This window comes from Aquarana catesbeiana, linkage group LG02 (assembly GCF_042186555.1).
Source record: "Aquarana catesbeiana isolate 2022-GZ linkage group LG02, ASM4218655v1, whole genome shotgun sequence".
Taxonomy (NCBI): Eukaryota; Metazoa; Chordata; class Amphibia; order Anura; family Ranidae; genus Aquarana; species Aquarana catesbeiana.
Window position 1 is genome coordinate 418,297,340 of NC_133325.1, and position 19,746 is coordinate 418,317,085.

The 19,746-nt window shown below is 44.6% G+C and overlaps 1 protein-coding gene across 5 annotated transcripts in view; it reads left to right on the forward strand.

The window, feature by feature from the left end:
* LOC141128244 (gap junction beta-5 protein-like) overlaps positions 1–19,746 on the forward strand; it is a 75,806-nt gene that overhangs the window by 14,268 nt on the left and 41,792 nt on the right. Inside the window, exons 2-3 of one of the 5 annotated variants that reach the window (XM_073615431.1) lie at positions 746–856; positions 6,028–7,087. The exons of 1 other annotated variant lie outside the window; for it this stretch is intronic. In XM_073615431.1, the coding sequence (XP_073471532.1) occupies positions 6,059–6,829 (771 nt within the window). In that variant the 5' untranslated portion in view covers positions 746–856; positions 6,028–6,058 and the 3' untranslated portion in view covers positions 6,830–7,087. Of the gene's footprint in view, positions 1–745; positions 857–6,027; positions 7,088–19,746 lie in introns of those variants that run through there. 3 more of the 5 variants (XM_073615432.1, XM_073615434.1, XM_073615433.1) reach the window with 3 other exon arrangements.

Here is a 19,746-nt window from a genome sequence, read left to right on the forward strand (position 1 = left end):
CACGGTAAAAATCGCAGATCATCATCATTACTAGTAAAAAAATTATAAAAATAAAAATGCCATAAATCTATCGCCTATTTTGTAGACGCAATAACTTTTTTGCAAACCAATCAATATACACTAATTGGGATTTTTTTACCAAAAATATGTAGAAGAATACAGATAGGCCTAAACTGAGGAAGACATTTTTTTTTTACATTTTTTTGGGATATTTATTATAGAAAAAAGTAAAAAAAACTATTGTTTTTTTTTTCAAAATTGTTGCCCTTTTTTTTTTGTTTATAGCGCAAAAAATAAAAACCGCAGAGGTGATCAAATACCACCTAAAAAAGGTCTATTTGTGGGAAAAAAGGACATCAGTTACTTTTATATCATCGCACAACTACGCAATTGTCAGTTAAAGTGACGCAGTGCCATCCGGTCCTTAAGTTGTTAAAGCAATAAAACATGGGGAAATTCAATTTTTTTCTTGCCTTGACAATTTTAAAAAAGTCAGTAGTTCCTGTGATTATAAATTTACTAGAAATATGTCAGACTGTCACTGTCATATATCAATGCACATTTGGTTACAACATTCATTCAAAATATATAGCAAATATATATATATTGTACATTATGGTTTCATTTTGCCACACACATTTGCTTTGGAAGATTTCATCTAGGGCTAGTCAGTGACATGCGTTGGAGTCGACAGGGACAGTAAAACTAAAGTAATTTTAATGTCCCCACGTTGTCTAATCCTCAGATGCGGAACGAATGGGAAGAGTGACTGTGTGCCTCCAGCCCCGCGGCCATTAGACAACGCTGAAGAACTGACACGAACTGGAAAGTGGACGAGGCTGAGCCATCCCAATGAGTAAGTCCCCACAGGGAGAAACTGTAAATACTTCAACACCAGGGAAACTGGGCAGATGGGCGAACCATGAACCCTCAACAATCGCAAATGCGCCCCCCTGCCCCCTTGATCCATCTTAGATCAGCGGATAAAAAGGACCACTGAAGAGCCATCACAGTGGACATCCGCCACTGACAAGCCCCCCTGAGCAGCCTTGGACTTACTAACTGACTCGCCCACCCTGAGACCTCCATAAAAAGCCAAAGCGAAAGCCACATGGAATAACAGAGCTTTGAAACCAGAAGAACACACCGCACTCGTCTGCATGAACAAGGATTGCAGTAAGTCAAAAGTGATCGGCCAGTGGCCGCCCGGCCTCTGAGCTACTTTTCAGTAACCTCGAAGGGCCTGTTTAACCAAAAAATTCTTGGTAAAATCCGGGATGCCTTGCAATTTAAATAGGAAGGCCAGTCCGGCCAATTTACGGTTAATGGCGGAAATAGTCACACTTTTAACAAAACTTAAACAAACATAATAGATCAAGAGATGTCTGACCTCAGAACTGACCATATCCCCCCCGCCCGCTGAAGATGCCCCCCTCCCCACTCCTGCAAGACCTTAGTGTATGAAGACCACGTCGATTCACTCAAGGAGATTTGAATCAAAACGGAGGCGACCCCAACGCAATCCGTCACGGCTGAGGAGGGCAAGGGGTTCCACGTTCCTCCGCGCCTGCCGCCAACTCCCAGAACCTGTCCAACTGAAAATGAGAGAGAACATCAGCTAACGCATTCTTCACCCACGGAAGATGCACAGCATAAAGAAACATATTTAGCTGAAGACAACGCAAAACAAGATGTAAAAGCCGGATTACAGGAGGGGAGGACCCTGACAGTGAAACGATGACCTGAACCACCCCAAGGTTGTCACAGTGGAGACGAACCTTTTTATTAGTTCCCCCAGATTACTATAGCAGCCACGACCAGAAAAAGTTCTAGAAGCACCAAATTCTTTAGGAAGCCCGCTTCCCACTGTTCGGCAGGCAAGCACTCCGCACTCCACCGACCCCCTAAAAATGCTCCATAGCCAGTGGAGCTGGCGACATCCGAAAAAAGCTTGAGATCATAATTGCTGACTGGCCCCTCCATCCATAGTGACCGACCATTGAAAGTTTCCAAAAAAAAAAAACTCTGCCCATCAGCATAATGCGGCATGCAAAATTCAGCTTGCCAAGGAGAGACTGTAACTCTCGGAGCTGGATTTTGTGTTTGCCAAACACCAAACGGACCTCTTCCTTGAGAGAAAGCAACTTGTCATCAGGCAGATGACACTCCATCGCCTGAGAATCAATTACTATCCCCAGGAACTTGATGGATGATGTGGGGCCCTCGGTTTTGTCAGCTGCTAGGGGAATCCCAAAACGCTCAGCAAGATACCGTAGCCAACAGAATCCCACATAAATTGGAAGAGGGAGGGCCAGCGCACAGAAAGTCATCCAAGTAATGAATAACTGAATTGACTCCCACCACGTCGAGAACCACCCATTCAAGGAAAGAGCTAAAGGTCTCGAAAAAAGCACAAGATATGGAGCAGCTCATAGGAAGGCATCGATCCACATAAAAGGCGCCCAACCATCTACAACCCAAGAGGTGAAAACTGCACGGGTGGACCGGCAACAATGAAAGGCAGATTCAATGTTGGTCTTAGCCATGAGACCACCCTTACCGTAGTGCCATACCCAAAAACCTGCAGTGTCAAACGAGGTATAAGGCACCGCACATGCCTCCGGGTCAATAGCATATTTGACCGAACCACCTTTTGGGAACAAAAGATGGTGAATCAAGCAAAACTTATTGGGCTCCTTCTTTGGAACGACACCCAAAGGAGAGACCACAAATTGTCCAAGGAGGGGTGAGGAACAGGGGCCGCACATCCGGCCAAATAACACCTCCTTAGCAAGTTTTTCTGAAACCACTACAGAGTGTAAAAGAGCCAACAGCAAATTGTCTGCGGCGGGAGGGATCTGAGGAAGGGAGCAAGGGATCAAGAAACCCTCGGTGAAATCTGCCTGCAATAACTGGGCTGCAGGCCGGTACGCATATCTACTTAGAAAGGGGGCCATCCTGTCTACCTTCACTGGAGTCTTGCCTTTTTGCCGCAGCATCACCGGGATGGGCCCTGCTGGTCTTGAAATAGCCCCCAGCAGATCCGAAACCCATGCCAACACTGGCGCTGAGCTAGAAGCTGCCGGTGTCGGTGCATCAAAATGCTGTTCTAACGAACACAGCCCAGCCACAAGATCATGGACGGCTGTAAAATCCCTGTGCACAGCGGGCCCGGGGCCCACCGGCCGAGGGGGGGAGGGGCCCACTGTAGAAGTAGGGGTACCTGCACTGACCACGGGACTCTGACCCACCCTAACCCCGACACAGAAGACAAAGAAAGCTGTAAAAAAGAAATGGAATTAGATATGGACTTACCAGGCTGACCAGGACCCGATCCCACAGCCGCAGATCCGCAATCCCCCATCGCTGACCACAGCGAAGCGACCCCGTCTTCAGAACCTGACAGCTTGCCCTCAGATCGTGAGGAATCCTGTGGATCATTTTGAAGCTGAAGGTCTGACCACAGAAGGCCCAGGCTGCATGCTGTCCCTCCTGCGCCTCCGCCCTGCAGGACTGGCATGCCTGGCCGTCGCTGTGTGGCTCCTCTTCACCCCTTCACTGGTATGAGGGGCCCTGCTGTTCTGGCCGGCTCCCGCATTCTGCTGACCATGCCTGCATATGGGGGTGAGGGGGTCTCCGGCCGCTCTGCCCAACTGGCCGAAGTCCTTCAAAGTGCATGGACCGGGGACAACACAGTACTAAGCCCCCATCCCACATAGCTCCGCCCATGACAATGATTCCTCCCAGCACGAGCACCGGAGCAAGCCATTGGTGGCTGAGGCGGCTGAACTGGAGGGTCCATGGCTGGGCTCCCTGAATGGCGCTGCTCTTGCGAGGGAGGCGAAGGGCTAAAGAGCTCCGGTGGGCATGCCCGCCACGCGTGTCTCACAGGGGAATCAGCTGGAGCCAAAGAGAAGGCTCCCAGCATGGGCGCTACCTGTGTTTGGAGCCAGTCCATCCCCATTGATGCTGCCATGGAGCAGAGCTGCTCCTGCAGGGTCCTCAGGTCCGCCATGTGTAGAATGGCAGAGGGGTTGGGTGTGATGCTGCTAAAAGCTTCTCCTCCCTGTGTCTGCGGAGCCGGATATCCGGCCCCCCCGTACAACCAAAAGATTGATCCTGCAGCCACTCCCCCCGCTGGCAGACCAATGACCTAAGGTTAAATTAACTAAACAATTGTTAACCTCTGGCTTCCTGGATTGCCCTGTGTTCACTCGCCATGCTAGCCCCACACTTATTTTTTTTTTTTGCTGGGGGTTATACTAGTGTGCTGCATGCTTTGCCGTGTTTCAGAAAACGTGCAGAAACGTGAGATTCTTCCTACGTTTTCAAAACAGCCAAGTGTGATCCAATAGAAACCCTAACCCTACCACTAATCCTACAATAACCTCAAATGTTTGTTTATAAGCAAAGTAATTAATTGCCATGTTAGGCCCCTTTCACAGGATCGGATCCACCTGTCCGTTTTTAAGGTGGATCAGATCGGGCCTCCCATTGACTTCAATGGGGAGGCGGGTGTCAGCGTATATATGTGATCACTGACACCCACCTGCCAGGCAGTCCGTTTTCATCCAATCTCCCCATAGAGAAGAGTGGGGCTCTTACGGGTCTGTCTCTGCACAGTGAGTGGAGACGGACCCGTCATCCGCTTGCTCAGCGGGGATCAGTGGATCGATCCCACGCTGAGTAAAACGGATCTGCCCCAAGTGAAAGGGGCCTTAGCAAGACAGTCATGTTAGTCATGACAAACACATTATTTTGTTCATCAACAAACCTGTGTGTTCACCATGTAAAAACAAAGCCAAGTTTACACAGTAATGGACTCTGACATAGCTTTCTCTATCAATTAAAGGCAAATTTTGACAACATTTTGGCAAAGGCAAAATCCATAGTTTTGCTGTGAGATCAAGATCAACAAAATTAACTACTCATCCCGGTTTTGATTACTAATGTAATATAAACTGTTTATTCAACAAAATAAAGGTTTACTTAACTTGGTAAGTACAAATAAAGTGATATTAAAGTTTTTTTTCTTTACAGAGCAGCCCCAATCCTCCTCTTCGCAGGTCCCCCGAAGGTGCTTCGGCTCCTCCCTCCTGCCGAGTGCCCCCACAGCAGGAAGCTTGTCATGGAGGTACCCGAGCAGGCTTGTTTCCAAGCCGCTGCTCTGTCTGTCCATTCAGACACAGAGCATGGTTCAGCCCCATCCCTGCTCTCTCCTCATTGGTTCACTGGCTGTGATTGAGAGCCAGTGGCTCCCGCTACTGTCTCAGCCAATGAGGAGGCAGAGACCCCAGAGAGCTGCTGCTCTCATGCACCTAGAGGATCAAGATGGGGCTCAAGTAAGTATTAGGGGGGCTGCTGCACACAGAAGGTTTTTTACCTTCATTCATAGAGTGCATGAAGGTAAAAAATCTTCAGCCTTTACAAACACTTTAAGCTGTTTTTATTTCAAGCATCCAATCATGAGCAGCCAAATATCATTTTGTATTTACTTTGCTCATGATTGTCCATATAGCAAGGATGACTTGCCACAAATCTGTGGCAGTGTTGAGTTGTAATTCTGTTAACTTGCTAAACATTTTCACTGGAAAGTTGTACACTTGCAGAGCACTTGAAGCACAATTTCAAGTTGACACTTTTCCAATTTGTAGCAAATGTGCGTGGCAAGTCTCTAGCAAGAGCAAAGTTGCAGTGGTGAGTCTACAGCAAGAGCTCTGAAAGTCTACAGCATGAAAATTCAGCCACAGTGACCCCTGTGGTGGGATGACTATTGCACAACATAACTGAACCAGAACTTGCAGAAGACTCGCTGGATGAGTAGTATTTAAAGTGATCAGCCTCTACTATTTAGTAAATCATAGTATGTGATTTAGAATAATATCAAAATTATAGGAATAACATTCAGTAATTATATTTAGGATTCAGTTAAAAAATCCAGAAAGCAGGAAAGTAAAAAAAAATGTTTTTAAGCATAAATTGTTTAAACTGTTTGAATAAACCACATTTTATATATTTTTTTATTAGCAGATTCTTCAGAGTAAACAGAAGAGCAACCATGAACTGGGGTGTGTATGAAGCTCTGCTGACAGGTGTCAATAAATTCTCCACTGAATTTGGTCGGGTTTGGCTCTCTATCGTTTTTATATTTCGCATCTTGGTATATGGAGTAACTGCAGTCCGTGTCTGGGGAGATGACCAAAAAGACTTTGACTGCAACACTCGACAGCCAGGTTGTTCTAATGTTTGCTATGACAACTACTTTCCTGTGTCTCACATTCGGCTGTGGGCTTTACAGCTCATCTTAGTCACTTGCCCTTCTCTTCTTGTTGTGATGCATGTTGCCTATCGGGAAAATCGAGAGAGAAAACACCGGGAAAGATTGGGAGAAAAATGTCAGAAGCTCTACAAAGACATTAGCAAAAAGAGAGGTGGCCTATGGTGGACCTATCTTTTGAGTCTTCTAGTCAAAGCTTCTGTGGACATAACTTTCATTTATGTTTTTCATCGACTCTATAAAAATTTCTTTCTTCCTCGACTAGTAAAATGCACGCTTAGTCCATGTCCCAATACAGTAGACTGTTTCATCTCCAGACCATCTGAAAAGAACATCTTTACTCTCTTCATGATCATTACATCTGCTTTGTGTGTCCTTCTGAACCTTGTGGAAGCATCATATCTTATAGGGAAAAAATGTAGAGAGGCTATGCAAGCCAGAAAGCAGAAAGCTTTGGGAGAGACATGCTCTGATCATTGTGTCAATGTTTCTAAGAAGCAACAATGCACGGACAAAAATTGTAAGACACAAGTCACAAGTATTGATTCTTAAGTGTGCCATGGCAGTAAAGACAAACATGGGACCCAGTGTACATGGACATTATCAACCAACAGTTCTTTAATTTTATGGATTTAATTCAGATACAGTTAGTATACAGGATATCTAGAAACTTATTTTGCAACATTTGTATTGTATATAGCCTGGCATATTTATTCAATTCCCCCAAAATGTTATGTTAAGTTTGAAATTAGCTTTTTATATATTCATGTTTATATTAAACAGCTTAATAAAGTATTTTAGGAGACAAGACATGCATACCTATAACAGCTTTTTAGACCCTATTTAAAGGAGCTTTAAACCATAACTGGATGCCATTTAATAAGCTAAAGCCCTGTGTATCATAAACAAAACTGTGTTTTTTCCATCATTGCTTGGGACCTACATTCTCATGGGGATAATTAGGGATGAGCTGAATGTACTGTGGTTCAGTTCATGGGACATTCATCAAACATATGTAAAGTTTGGGTGGCAAATCTGTAAAATAATATATCCCAATTTTCGAGGCTAATAGGCAAGGAACTGGCAAAAAGGGCATTGGAAACTGGGCTATGCCCTAAAAGAAATGTACTGATGTAAAAAAATATTTTAAAAAATATTGTTTCCTGGAGCAGGGATTTTAATATTGCTTAAAGTGAAACAATAAACAACACAATTTCTTTAAAATCTGCTTGGGGGATTCCTTAAAGCTGTAGTAAACCGGGCTGTTTAAAAAAAAAAAAAACACCTGTAAGGCAATTGCATAATGTGCTAGTATGTAAGGTTTCATCTCTGTGTATCATCTGAGGTGGTCCACTTCGTATATGTGAGGGTTTACAACCAGTTTAACCACTTCCCGCCCACCATATAGCAGAATGATGGCCGGAAAGTGTTTGTAATAGCCTGACTGGGCGTCATATGACGGGGGCGCACATCGTGGCGATCGGTGGTGTGGTGTTTCAGTTTGACACACTGCATCATGCCTGTAAAGAGCCTATGATGTAGGCTCTTTACCATGTGATAGGCTGTGTCCAATCACAGCTCATCACATGGTAACTAGGAAGTGAGGTTTATTGGCTTTTCCTCTACTTGCGCTGACAAGGCGCAAGTAGAGGAGAGCCAATCGGCTGCTCTCTTGATGGGGGGTTTGCACTGATAATCAGCGCATTGATTATCAGTGCAGACCCATTGAGGGTGCCCACCAGGGATACCCACTAGAGCCCACCAGGGATGCCAACTAGAGACCACCAGGGATGCCAATCAGTGCCCATTCAAAATGCCTATCTGTGCCCATCAGTGATACCTGTCAGTGCATCTTAATCAGTGCTGCCTATCAGTGCCATCTATCAGTGCCACCTATCAGTGCCCATCAGTGCAGCCTATAAGTGCCCACCAGTGCCTCCTATCAGTGCCTATTAGTGCCACCTATGAATGCCCATCAGTGCCGCTCATGAGGGCCCATCAGTGCCACCTATCAGTGCCCATCCGTGCTGCATATCAGTGCCCATTAGTGCTGCTTATCAGTGCCCATCAGTGCTGCTTATCAGTGCCGATTAACAGTGCCCATCAGTAGGGATGAGCCGAACACCCCCCCTGTTCGGTTCGCACCAGAACTTGCGAACAGGCAAAAAATTTGTTCGAACACGCGAACACTGTTAAAGTCTATGGGACACGAACATGAATAATCAAAAGTGCTCATTTTAAAGGCTTATATGCAAGTTATTGTCATAAAAAGTGTTTGGGGACCTGGGTCCTGCCCCAGGGGACAAGGATCAATGTAAAAAAAAAAGTTTTAAAAACGGACATTTTTTCGGGAGCAGTGATTTTAATAAAGTGAAACAATAAAAGTGTAACATCCCTTCAAATTTCGTACCTGGGGGTGTCTATAGTATACCTGTAAAGGGGCGCATGTTTCCCGTGTTTAGAACAGTCTGACAGCAAAATGACATTTCAAAGGAAAAAAACTACTCGCGGCTATTAATGAATTGCTGGTCTCGACAATACACATAAAAGTTCATTGATAAAACAGCATGGGAATTCACCATAGGGGAACCCCGAACCAAAATTAAAAAAAAAAAATGACGTGGGGGTCCCCCTAAATTCCATACCAGGCCCTTCAGGTCTTTTATGGATATTAAGATGAACCCCAGCCAAAATTTAAAAAAAAAAATGGCGTGGGGTCCCCCTCAAAATCTATACCAGACCCTTCAGGTCTGGTATGGATTTTAAGGGGAACCCCGCACCAAAATTAAAAAAAAGTGGCGTGGGGTCCCCCTAAAAATCCATACCAGACCCTTATCCGAGCATGCAACCTGGCAGGCCGCAGGAAAAGATGGGGGGACGAGAGAGCGCCCCCCCTCCTGAACCGTACCAGGCCACATGCCCTCAACATTGGGAGGGTGCTTTGGGGTAGCCCCCCAAAACGCCTTGTCCCCATGTTGATGAGGACAAGGGCCTCATCCCCACAACCCTGGCCGGTGGTTGTGGGGGTCTGCGGGCGGGGGGCTTATCGGAATCTGGAAGCCACCTTTAACAAGGGGACCCCCAGATCCCGGCCCTCCCCCCTGTGTGAAATGGTAAGGGGGTACAAAAGTACCCCCACCATTTCACAAAAAAACTGTCAAAAATGTTAAAAATGACAAGAGAGTTTTTGACAATTCCTTTATTTAAATGCTTCTTCTTTCTTCTATCTTCCTTCGGTTTCTTCCTCCATCTTCTTCTTCTTCTGGTTTTTCTGGTTCTTACTCCGGTGTACTCGTCCGGCATCTTCCTCCGTGGCTTCGGCATCTTCTTCCCTTCTTCTCCTCGGGCCGCTCCGCATCCATGATGGCATGGAGGGAGGCTCCCACTGTGTAAAGCTTCTCTCTTCATTTTCTTCTCTTCATCTTCTTCTCTTCATCTTCTTGTCTTCATCTTCTTTTCAGGCCGCGCAGCATCCATGATGGCATGGAGGGAGGCTCCCGCTGTGTGACGCTTCTCCTCTTCTGACTGTCCTTAAATAACGGGGGGGCAGGGCCACCCGATGACCCTGTCCCCCTCTGGCGCACGGTGACTTGACGGGACTTCCCTGTGGCGTCACGGGGAATACCACAGGGAAGTCCCGTCAAGTCACTTTTTTAGTGAAATGGTACAAGTACCCCCTTACCATTTCACACAGGGGGGAGGGCTGGGATCTGGGGGTCCCCTTGTTAAAGGGGGCTTCCAGATTCCGATAAGCCCCCCGCCCGCAGACCCCCACAACCACCAGCCAGGGTTGTGGGGATGAGGCCCTTGTCCTCATCAACATGGGGACAAGGTGTTTTGGGGGGCTACCCCAAAAGCACCCTCCCAATGTTGAGGGCATGTGGCCTGGTACGGTTCAGGAGGGGGGGCACTCTCTCGTACCCCCTCTTTTCCTGCAGCCTGCCAGGTTGCGTGCTCAGATAAGGGTCTGGTATGGATTTTTGGGGGGACCCCACGCCATCTTTTTTTTTTAATTTTGGCGCGGGGTTCCCCTTAAAATCCCTATCAGACCTGAAGGGTCTGGTATAGATTTTGAGGGGGACCTCACGCCATTTTTTTTTTTAATTTTGGCCGGGGTTCCCCTTAATATCCATACCAGACCTGAAGGGCCTGGTATGTAATTTAGGGGGACCCCCCACGTCATTTTTTTTTTAAATTTTGATTCGGGGTTCCCCTGTGGGGAATTCCCATGCCGTTTTTATCAATGAACTTTTATGTGTATTGTCGGACCGGCAATTCATTAATAGCCGCGAGTAGTTTAAATGACTTTTTTTCCTTTGAAAAGTCATTTTGCTGTCAGACTGTTCTAAACACGGGAAACATGTGCCCCTTTACAGACATACTATAGACACCCCCCAGGTATGAAATTTAAAGGGATATTACACTTTTATTGTTTCACTTTAAGCATTATTAAAATCACTGCTCCCGAAAAAACGTCCGTTTTTAAAACTTTTTTTTGCATTGATCCATGTCCCCTGGGGCAGGACCCAGGTCCCCAAACACTTTTTATGACAATACCATGAATATAAGCCTTTAAAATTAGCACTTTTGATTTCTCCCATAGACTTTTAAAGGGTGTTCCGCGGCATTCGAATTTGCCGCGAACACCCCAAATTGTTTGCTGTTCGGCGAACTTGCGAACAGCCGATGTTCGAGTCGAACATGAGTTCGACTCGAACTTGAAGCTCATCCCTACCCATCAGTGCTGCATATAAGTGCCCCATTATCAGTACCCATCAGTGCCACCTCATCAGTGGCCATCAATGCTGCCTCATCAGTGCCCGTCAGTGCTGCTTTATCAGTGCTCACCAGTGAAGGAGAAAACTTACTTATTTACAAACTTTAACCACTTCAATACCAGGCACTTATGCACCTTCCTGCCCAGACCAAGTTTTAGCTTTCAGCGCTCTCACACTTTGAATGACAATTACTCAGTCATGCTACACTGTAGCCAAACAAAATTTTTATAATTTTCTTCTCACAAATAGAGCTTTCTTTTGGTGGTATTTAATCACCGCAAATTGCAAATAAGTCTTTTTTCTTTATAAATTTGTGGCAAAATTTATACTGCTACATATCTTTGGTAAAAATAATCCAAATTAACCACTTGAGCCCCGGACCATTATGCTGCCTAAGGACCAGAGGTCTTTTTCCAATTTGGCACTGCGTTGCTTTAACTGCTAATTGCGCGGTCATGCAATGCTGTACCCAAACGAAATTTGCGTCCTTTTCTTCCCACAAATAGAGCTTTCTTTTGATGGTATTTGATCACCTCTGCAGTTTTTATTTTTTGCGCTATAAACGGAAAAAGAATATTTTCTACTTTTTGTTATTAAAAAAATCCAATAAACTAAATTTTAGTCATACATTTAGGCCAAAATGTATTCGGCCACATGTCTTTGGTAAAAAAAATGTCAATAAGCATATATTTATTGGTTTGCGCAAAAGTTATAGCGTCTACAAACTAGGGTACATTTTCTGTAATTTACACAGCTTTTAGTTTATGACTGCCTATGTCATTTCTTGAGGTGCTAAAATGGCAGGGCAGTACAAAACCCCCCCAAATGACCCCATTTTGGAAAGTAGACACCCCAAGGAAATTGCTGAGAGGCATGTTGAACCCATTGAATATTTATTTTTTTTGTCCCAAGTGATTGAATAATGACAAAAAAAAAAAAAAAAAAAAAGTATTTACAAAAAGTTGTCACTAAATGATATATTGCTCACACAGGCCATGGGCCTATGTGGAATTGCACCCCAAAATACATTCAGCTGCTTCTCCTGAGTATGGGGATACCACATGTGTGGGACTTTTTGGGAGCTTAGCCGCGTACGGGGCCCCGAAAACCAAGCACCGCCTTCAGGATTTCTAAGGGTGTAAATTTTTTATTTCACTCTTCACTGCCTATCACAGTTTTGGAGGCCATGGAATGCCCAGGTGGCACAAAACCCCCCCAAATGACCCCATTTTGGAAAGTAGACACCCCAAGCCATTTGCTGAGAGGCATATTGAGTCCATGGAATATTTTATATTTTGACACAAGTTGCGGGAAAGTGACACTTTTTTTTTTTTTTTTTGCACAAAGTTGTCACTAAATGATATATTGCTCACACAGGCCATGGGCATATGTGGAATTGCACCCCAAAATACATTTAGCTGCTTCTCCTGAGTATGGGGATACCACATGTGTGGGACTTTTTGGGAACCTAGCCACGTACGGGGCCCCGAAAACCAAGCACCACCTTCAGGATTTCTAAGGGTGAAAATTTTTGATTTCACTCTTCACTGCCTATCACAGTTTCGGAGGCCATGGAATGCCCAGGTGGCACAAAACCCCCCCAAATGACCCCATTTTGGAAAGTAGACACCCCAAGCTATTTGCTGAGAGGCATGGTGAGTATTTTGCAGCTCTCATTTGTTTTTGAAAATGAAGAAAGACAAGAAAAAACTTTTTTTTTTTTCTTTTTTCAATTTTCAAAACTTTGTGACAAAAAGTGAGGTCTGCAAAATACTCACTATACCTCTCAGCAAATAGCTTTGGGTGTCTACTTTCCAAAATGGGGTCATTTGGGGGGGTTTTGTGCCACCTGGGCTTTCCATGGCCTCCGAAACTGTGATAGGCAGTGAAGAGTGAAATCAAAAATTCACGCCCTTAGAAAGCCTGAAGGCGGTGCTTGGTTTTCGGGGTCCCGTACGCGGCTAGGCTCCCAAAAAGTCTCACACATGTGGTATCCCCGTACTCAGGAGAAGCAGCAGAATGTATTTTGGGGTGTAATTTCACATATTCCCATGGCATGTTTGAGCAATATATCATTTAGTGACAACTTTGTGCAAAAAAAAAATTTGTCTCTTTCCCGCAACTTGTGTCGCAATATAAAATATTCCATGGACTCGACATGCCTCTCAGCAAATAGCTTGGGGTGTCTACTTTCCAAAATGGGGTCATTTGGGGGGGTTTTGAACTGTCCTGGCATTTTATGCTCAACATTTAGAAGCTTATGTCACACATCACTCACTCTTCTAACCACTTGAAGACAAAGCCCTTTCTGACACTCATTGTTTACATGAAAAAGTTATTTTTTTTTGCAAAAAAATTACTTTGAACCCCCAAACATTATATATTTTTTTAAAGCAAATGCCCTACAGATTAAAATGGTGGGTGTTTCATTTTTTTTTTTCACACAGTATTTGCGCAGCGATTTTTTAAACGCATTTTTTGGGGAAAAAACACACTTTTTTAAATTTTAATGCACTAAAACACACTATATTGCCCAAATGTTTGATGAAATAAAAAAGATGATCTTAGGCCGAGTACATGGATACCAAACATGACATGCTTTAAAATTGCGCACAAACGTGCAGTGGCAACAAAATAAATACATTTTTAAAAGCCTTTAAAAGCCTTTACAGGTTACCACTTTAGATTTACAGAGGAGGTCTACTACAAAAATTACTGCCCTCGATCTGACCTTCGCGGCGATACCTCACATGCATGGTGCAATTGCTGTTTACGTTTGACGACAGACCGCCGCTTGCGTTCGCCTTAGCGCGAGAGCAGGGGGCGACGGCGACAGGGGTGCTTTTTTTTTTTTTTTTTTTTTCTTTATTATTTTTTTGCTTTTTTATCTAATTTTTAAACTGTTCCTTTCATTTTTTTTTTTTTTAATCATTTTTATTGTTATCTCGGGGAATGTAAATATCCCCTATGATAGCAATAGGTAGTGACAGGTACTCTTTTTTGAAAAAATTGGGGTCTATTAGACCCTAGATCTCTCCTCTGCCCTCAAAGCATCTGATGACACCAAGATCGGTGTGATAAAATGCTTCCCCAATTTCCCAATGGCGCTATTTACATCCGGCGAAATCTAAGTCATAAAATGCTCGTAGCTTCCGGTTTCTTAGGCCATAGAGATGTTTGGAGCCACTCTGGTCTCTGATCAGCTCTATGGTCAGCTGGCTGAATCACCGGCTGCATTCTCAGGTTCCCTGTTGAGACAGGAGAGCCAGAGAAAAACACGGAAGACGGTGGGGGGGGGGGCATTCCCTCCCACGGCTTGTAAAAGCAGTCTAGAGGCTAATTAGCCACTAGGATTGCTTTTACATGAAAGCCGACCGCTGGCTGAAAAGAATGATACCAAGATGATACCTAAACCTGCAGGCATCATTCTGGTATAACCATTCAAAGTCGTGAATGGCGTACCTGAAGACAAAAAAATGGTTAACAATAAAGCACAGTAAACGGTAAAGTATAAAAAATTGCATACCTGAAAAGCAAACATGATAAAACATAATAACAATAAAACATTGCAGAATAGAATACAGTAAAAAAGAGCAGAACAAGAGAGAGAGAATAGAGAGAGAGAGAACAATAAAACGACAACTATTTTTTTTTATTTTATATATTTTTTTTTTTTTTTACACTTTTTTTGTAACTAACTTTTATAACGGTAACCGGTTCCAGGTTCGGGTCTCTCAAAATGCGATGGCATCTTGGGAGACCCTGTGAAAGTGTGCCTAGTCTGTGCAATGCTGTACCCTTCGCTAATACTCAACTAATGAATGGTAGCGTTCAAAACATTCACCAATGCAAAGACCAGGATTGTCAGGACAGGAGGGACAATAATAGAGGGTGTCACGCCTACATTCGCGCTTGCTGCAGACACGACATCTTTTTTGGGGGTTCGTTGGATAGGGGTACTCGGGAGGACATAAAGAAAATGCCTCTCATGCAGCCACTGCATATGGTTGGGGATGTGAATGGGGGAAGTACGGGCGCTGCAGAAGCGGTGGGTTCCCAATTAGGATTGGCGACTGCAGCAGGAAGGGCACTATGGGCACGACGGGCCTGTGTTTGTCTTCTTGGTGGCAGTGGGACACTACTTGTGCTTGCCACCTCACCAGCTTGAACTGCACTTATGGGACTCGCCACGTCACCAAGTGTTACTGCAGTGCTGGTTTGACTACGACCGGGGTGTACTAGGCCGCTGGCGCTTGCCAGTTCAATAAAAAGCTACCAAAAAAACTGTTAGCGATCGCAGGGATCAGGCCTGACTCTGCGAATGCTGCAGTTATGCGTTAAGTGTTTTGTAAGTGACAGTGATCGATCGATACTGCACTTGGGTGGGCTGGGCCGGGCGGAGGGGCAAAATGCAGGTGCTAGCAGGTATCTGGGCCGATCCCGCTAACACTGCGTTTTTGGGAACCCTAAACTGCTGGGGACGCCAGTATAGATCTGATCGGATCAGATATTGATCCGCTCAGATACTATACCACTAAGGGAGGTGTACGGTGCGTGCGTGGGTGTTAGCGGTACTGGCGCTAATCTGACGCTGCTTGGGGCTGGTGCTTGCCAGTTCACCAAAATACTACCAAAAAAACTGTTAGCGATCGCAGGGATCAGGCCTGACTCTGCGAACGCTGCAGTTATGCATTTAGTGTTTTGTAAGTGTCAGTGATCGATCGATACTGCACTTGGGTGGGCTGGGCTGGGCCGGGCGGAGGGGCAAAACGCAGGTGCTAGCAGGTATCTGGGCTGATCCCGCTAACACTGCGTTTTTGGGAACCCTAAACTGCTGGGGACGCTAGTATAGATCTGATCGGATCAGATATTGATCCGATCAGATACTATACCACTAAGGGAGCTGTACGGTGCGTGCGTGGGTGTTAGCGCTACTGGCGCTAACCTGACGCTGCCTGGGGCTGGTGCTTGACAGTTCACCAAAATGCTACCAAAAAAACTGTTAGCGATCGCAGGGATCAGGCCTGACTCTGCGAACGCTGCAGTTATGCGTTTAGTGTTTTGTAAGTGACAGTGATCGATCGATACTGCACTTGGGCTGGGCCGGGCGGAGGGGCAAAACGCAGGTGCTAGCAGGTATCTGGGCTGATCCCGCTAACACTGTGTTTTTGGGAACCCTAAACTGCTGGGGACGCTAGTATAGATCTGATCGGATCAGATATTGATCCGATCAGATACTATACCACTAAGGGAGGCGTATGCTGCGTGCGTGGGTGTTAGCGGTACTGGCGCTAATCTGACGCTGCCTGGGGCGACGCATATCACCGCCGGGCGATCAGGGGGCTAAACCTTTATTCGGTAATAAACGGCGGGTGCCCTGACACTATAAAAAATAAACAAACTAACCAGCGTCACCCGTAACAGTTATACGGTGATCAGTGGTGAAAGGGTTAACTAGGGGGCCATCAAGGGGTTAAAACATTTATTCGGTAGTATATGGGGGTCCCTGTCGCTATAAAACGCTGACGGCGAACCTAAATATTTAGGTCCCGAACTAGCGTCACCAGCGACACTAATACAGCGATCAGAAAAATGATCGCTTAGCAACACTGGTGACAGGGGGTGATCAAGGGGTTAAAACTTTATTAGGGGGGTTAGGGGGGTATCCTGGACCGACAGGGGGGTAATACTAACTGTCCCAACACTGTAACTGTCACAAACTGACACCAATGCAGTAATCAGAAAAAAAAAAAAACTGCTGGTGTCAGTTTGTGACGGGGGGGTGATTGGGGGGGATCGGGGGGCGATCGGGGGGGGGGATCGGGGTGTTTTGTGTGCCTGGCATGTTCTACTGTGTTGTGTAGTGTTGGTGCACTCACATACCTGTCTTCTCTCCTCGGGCCGGAACGGAAATTACCGAGCCGAGGAGAGATGACATCATTTCCTTTGCTGCTGTTTAGCATACAGCAGCAAAGGAATGATGTGATTGGCCGGCGGCGATCGCAAGGGGGGGGCCACGAACGGATGGCCTCCCCCTCATCTCCGATCGCCGTGGGACAAAAGACGACCGCCTCGGGCACCGGGGGGGAGTCCGATAGGACCCCCCACCCGCGGAAGGCAAATCACGTATATGTACGTGATTTTGCCTGTCCGTGCCACCTTGCCGACGTAAATCGGCGTGAGGCGGTCGTCAAGTGGTTAATGTATATTATTTGGTCTTTGTGAAAGTTATACAGTCTACAAACTGTGGTGTCAATCACTGAAAATTGATCACATCTGATCACACCTGATGTACTGAAGGCCATTTCTTGAGACACTAAGAAGCCAGGAAAGTACAAATATTCCCCAAATTACCCCTTTTTGGAAAGTAGACAGTCCAAGGTATTTACTAAGAGGCATGGTGAGTTTTTTGAAGTTGTAATTTTTTACACATTTCTTGGGAAAATTAAGATTTTTTTTTTTTTTTTTACACAAACTGGTCATATTAACAGGTTATTTCTCTCACACAGCATATGGATAATTGCAACTACACTCCAAAATACATTCTGCTACTCCTCCCGAGTATGGCGATACCACATGTGAGAGACTTTTACACAGCCTGGCCATATACAAAGGCCCAACATTGAAGTAGCACTTTCAGGCATTCTACAAGCATAATGGGCAATGGAATTGTCCACAAAATGACCCCATTTTGGAAAGCAAACACCGCAACGTATAATCTATGAGGCATAATGAGTCTTTTGAACGATTAATTTTTTTCCAGAAGTTTTTGGAAAATGTGGAAAAAAAATGAAAATGATTTTTTTTACACAAAGTTGTCCATTTATAAGCTATTTCTAACACATAGCATGTATATAGCAAAAATGACACACCAAAATGCATTCCGCTACTCCCCCTGACTATGGCGATACCACATGTGTGAGACTTTTACACAGCCTGGCCATATACAAAGGCCCAACAATGAAGTAGCACTTTCAGGCGTTCTACAAGCATAAATTGCACATATCCTTTCTCAACCGTCTATTACACTTTGGAAGGCCCTGGAGAATCAGGACAATTAAATTGTCCACAAAATGACCCATTTTGGTAGGCAAACACCCCAACGTATAATCTACGAGGCATAATGAGTCTTTTGAACTTTTCATTTTTTTCCAGAAGTTTTTGGAAAATGTGGGAAAAAAAATCAAAATGCATTTTTTTTACACAAAGTTGTACATCTTTATGTTATTTCTAACACATAGCATGTACATAGCAAAAATGACACCCCAAAATGAATTCCGCTACTCCTCCTGAGTATGGCGATACCACATGTGTGAGACTTTTACACAGCCTGGCCACATACAAAGGCCCAATAGTGAAGTAGCACTTCCAGGAGTTCTACACGCATAATGCTACGTACACACGACCCGACTTTACGGCATACTTGGTCCGGCGAACCGGAGTCCGTCGGACAATTCGATCATGTGTGGGCTTCAGCTGACTTTTTTTCACCAAAAGTTTGACGGACCTAGAAATTAAACATGTGTCAAATCTTTTTGACGGACTCGAGTTTGGTCGAAAAGTCCGCTCGTCTGTATGCTAGTCCGATGGACAAAAAAACAACGCTAGGCCAGCTATTGGCTACTGGCTATGAACTTCCTTGTTTTAGTCCGGTCGTACGTCATCACGTATGAATCCGTCAGACTTTGGTTGATCGTGTGTAGGCAAGTCCGTTCATTCGGAAAGTCCATTGTAAAGTCAGTCGAAAATTCTGCAGGACAAAGTATGCCGTTAAGTCCGGTCGTGCGTACGTGGCATAAATTGCACATATCCTTTCTCAACCACCTATTACACTTTTGAAGGCCCTGGAGCACCAGGACAATGGTATTGTCCACAAAATGACCCCATTTTGGAAAGCAAACACCCCAACGTATAATCTATGAGGCATAATGAGTCTTTTGAACGGTTCATTTTTTTCCAGAAGTTTTTGGAAAATGTGGAAAAAAAATGAAAATGCATTTTTTTTACACAAAGTTGTCCATTTATAAGCTATTTCTAACACATAGCATGTATATAGCAAAAATGACACACCAAAATGCATTCCGCTACTCCCCCTGACTATGGCGATACCACATGTGTGAGACTTTTACATAGCCTGGCCACATACAAAGGCCTAACATTGAAGTAGCACTTTCAGGCGTTCTACAAGCATAAATTGCACATATCCTTTCTCAACCGTCTATTACACTTTTGAAAGTCCTGGAGCACCAGGACAATGGAATTGTCCACAAAATTACCCCATTTTGGAAAGCACGCACCTCAACGTATAATCTATGAGGCATAATGAGTCTTTTGAACGTTTCATTTTTTTCCAGAGGGTTTTGGAAAATGTAAAGTTAGTGTCTGATTTGATTGCCATCATATCGCAGTCCGGCTATAAGTCGCTGATTGCTGACATTACCAGTAATGAATACATAAATAAAAATATCCCATAGTTTGTAGATGCTATAAGTTTTGTGCAAACCAATCAATATATGCTTATTGGGATTTTTTTACCAAAAATATGTAGCAGAATACATATTGGCCTAAATTGATGAAGAAATTAGATTTTTAAAATTTTTTTATTGGATATGTTTTATAGCAGAAAGTAAAAAATATTGGTTTTCATTTTCAAAATTGTCAGTCTTTTTTTGTTTATAGCGCAAAAAAATA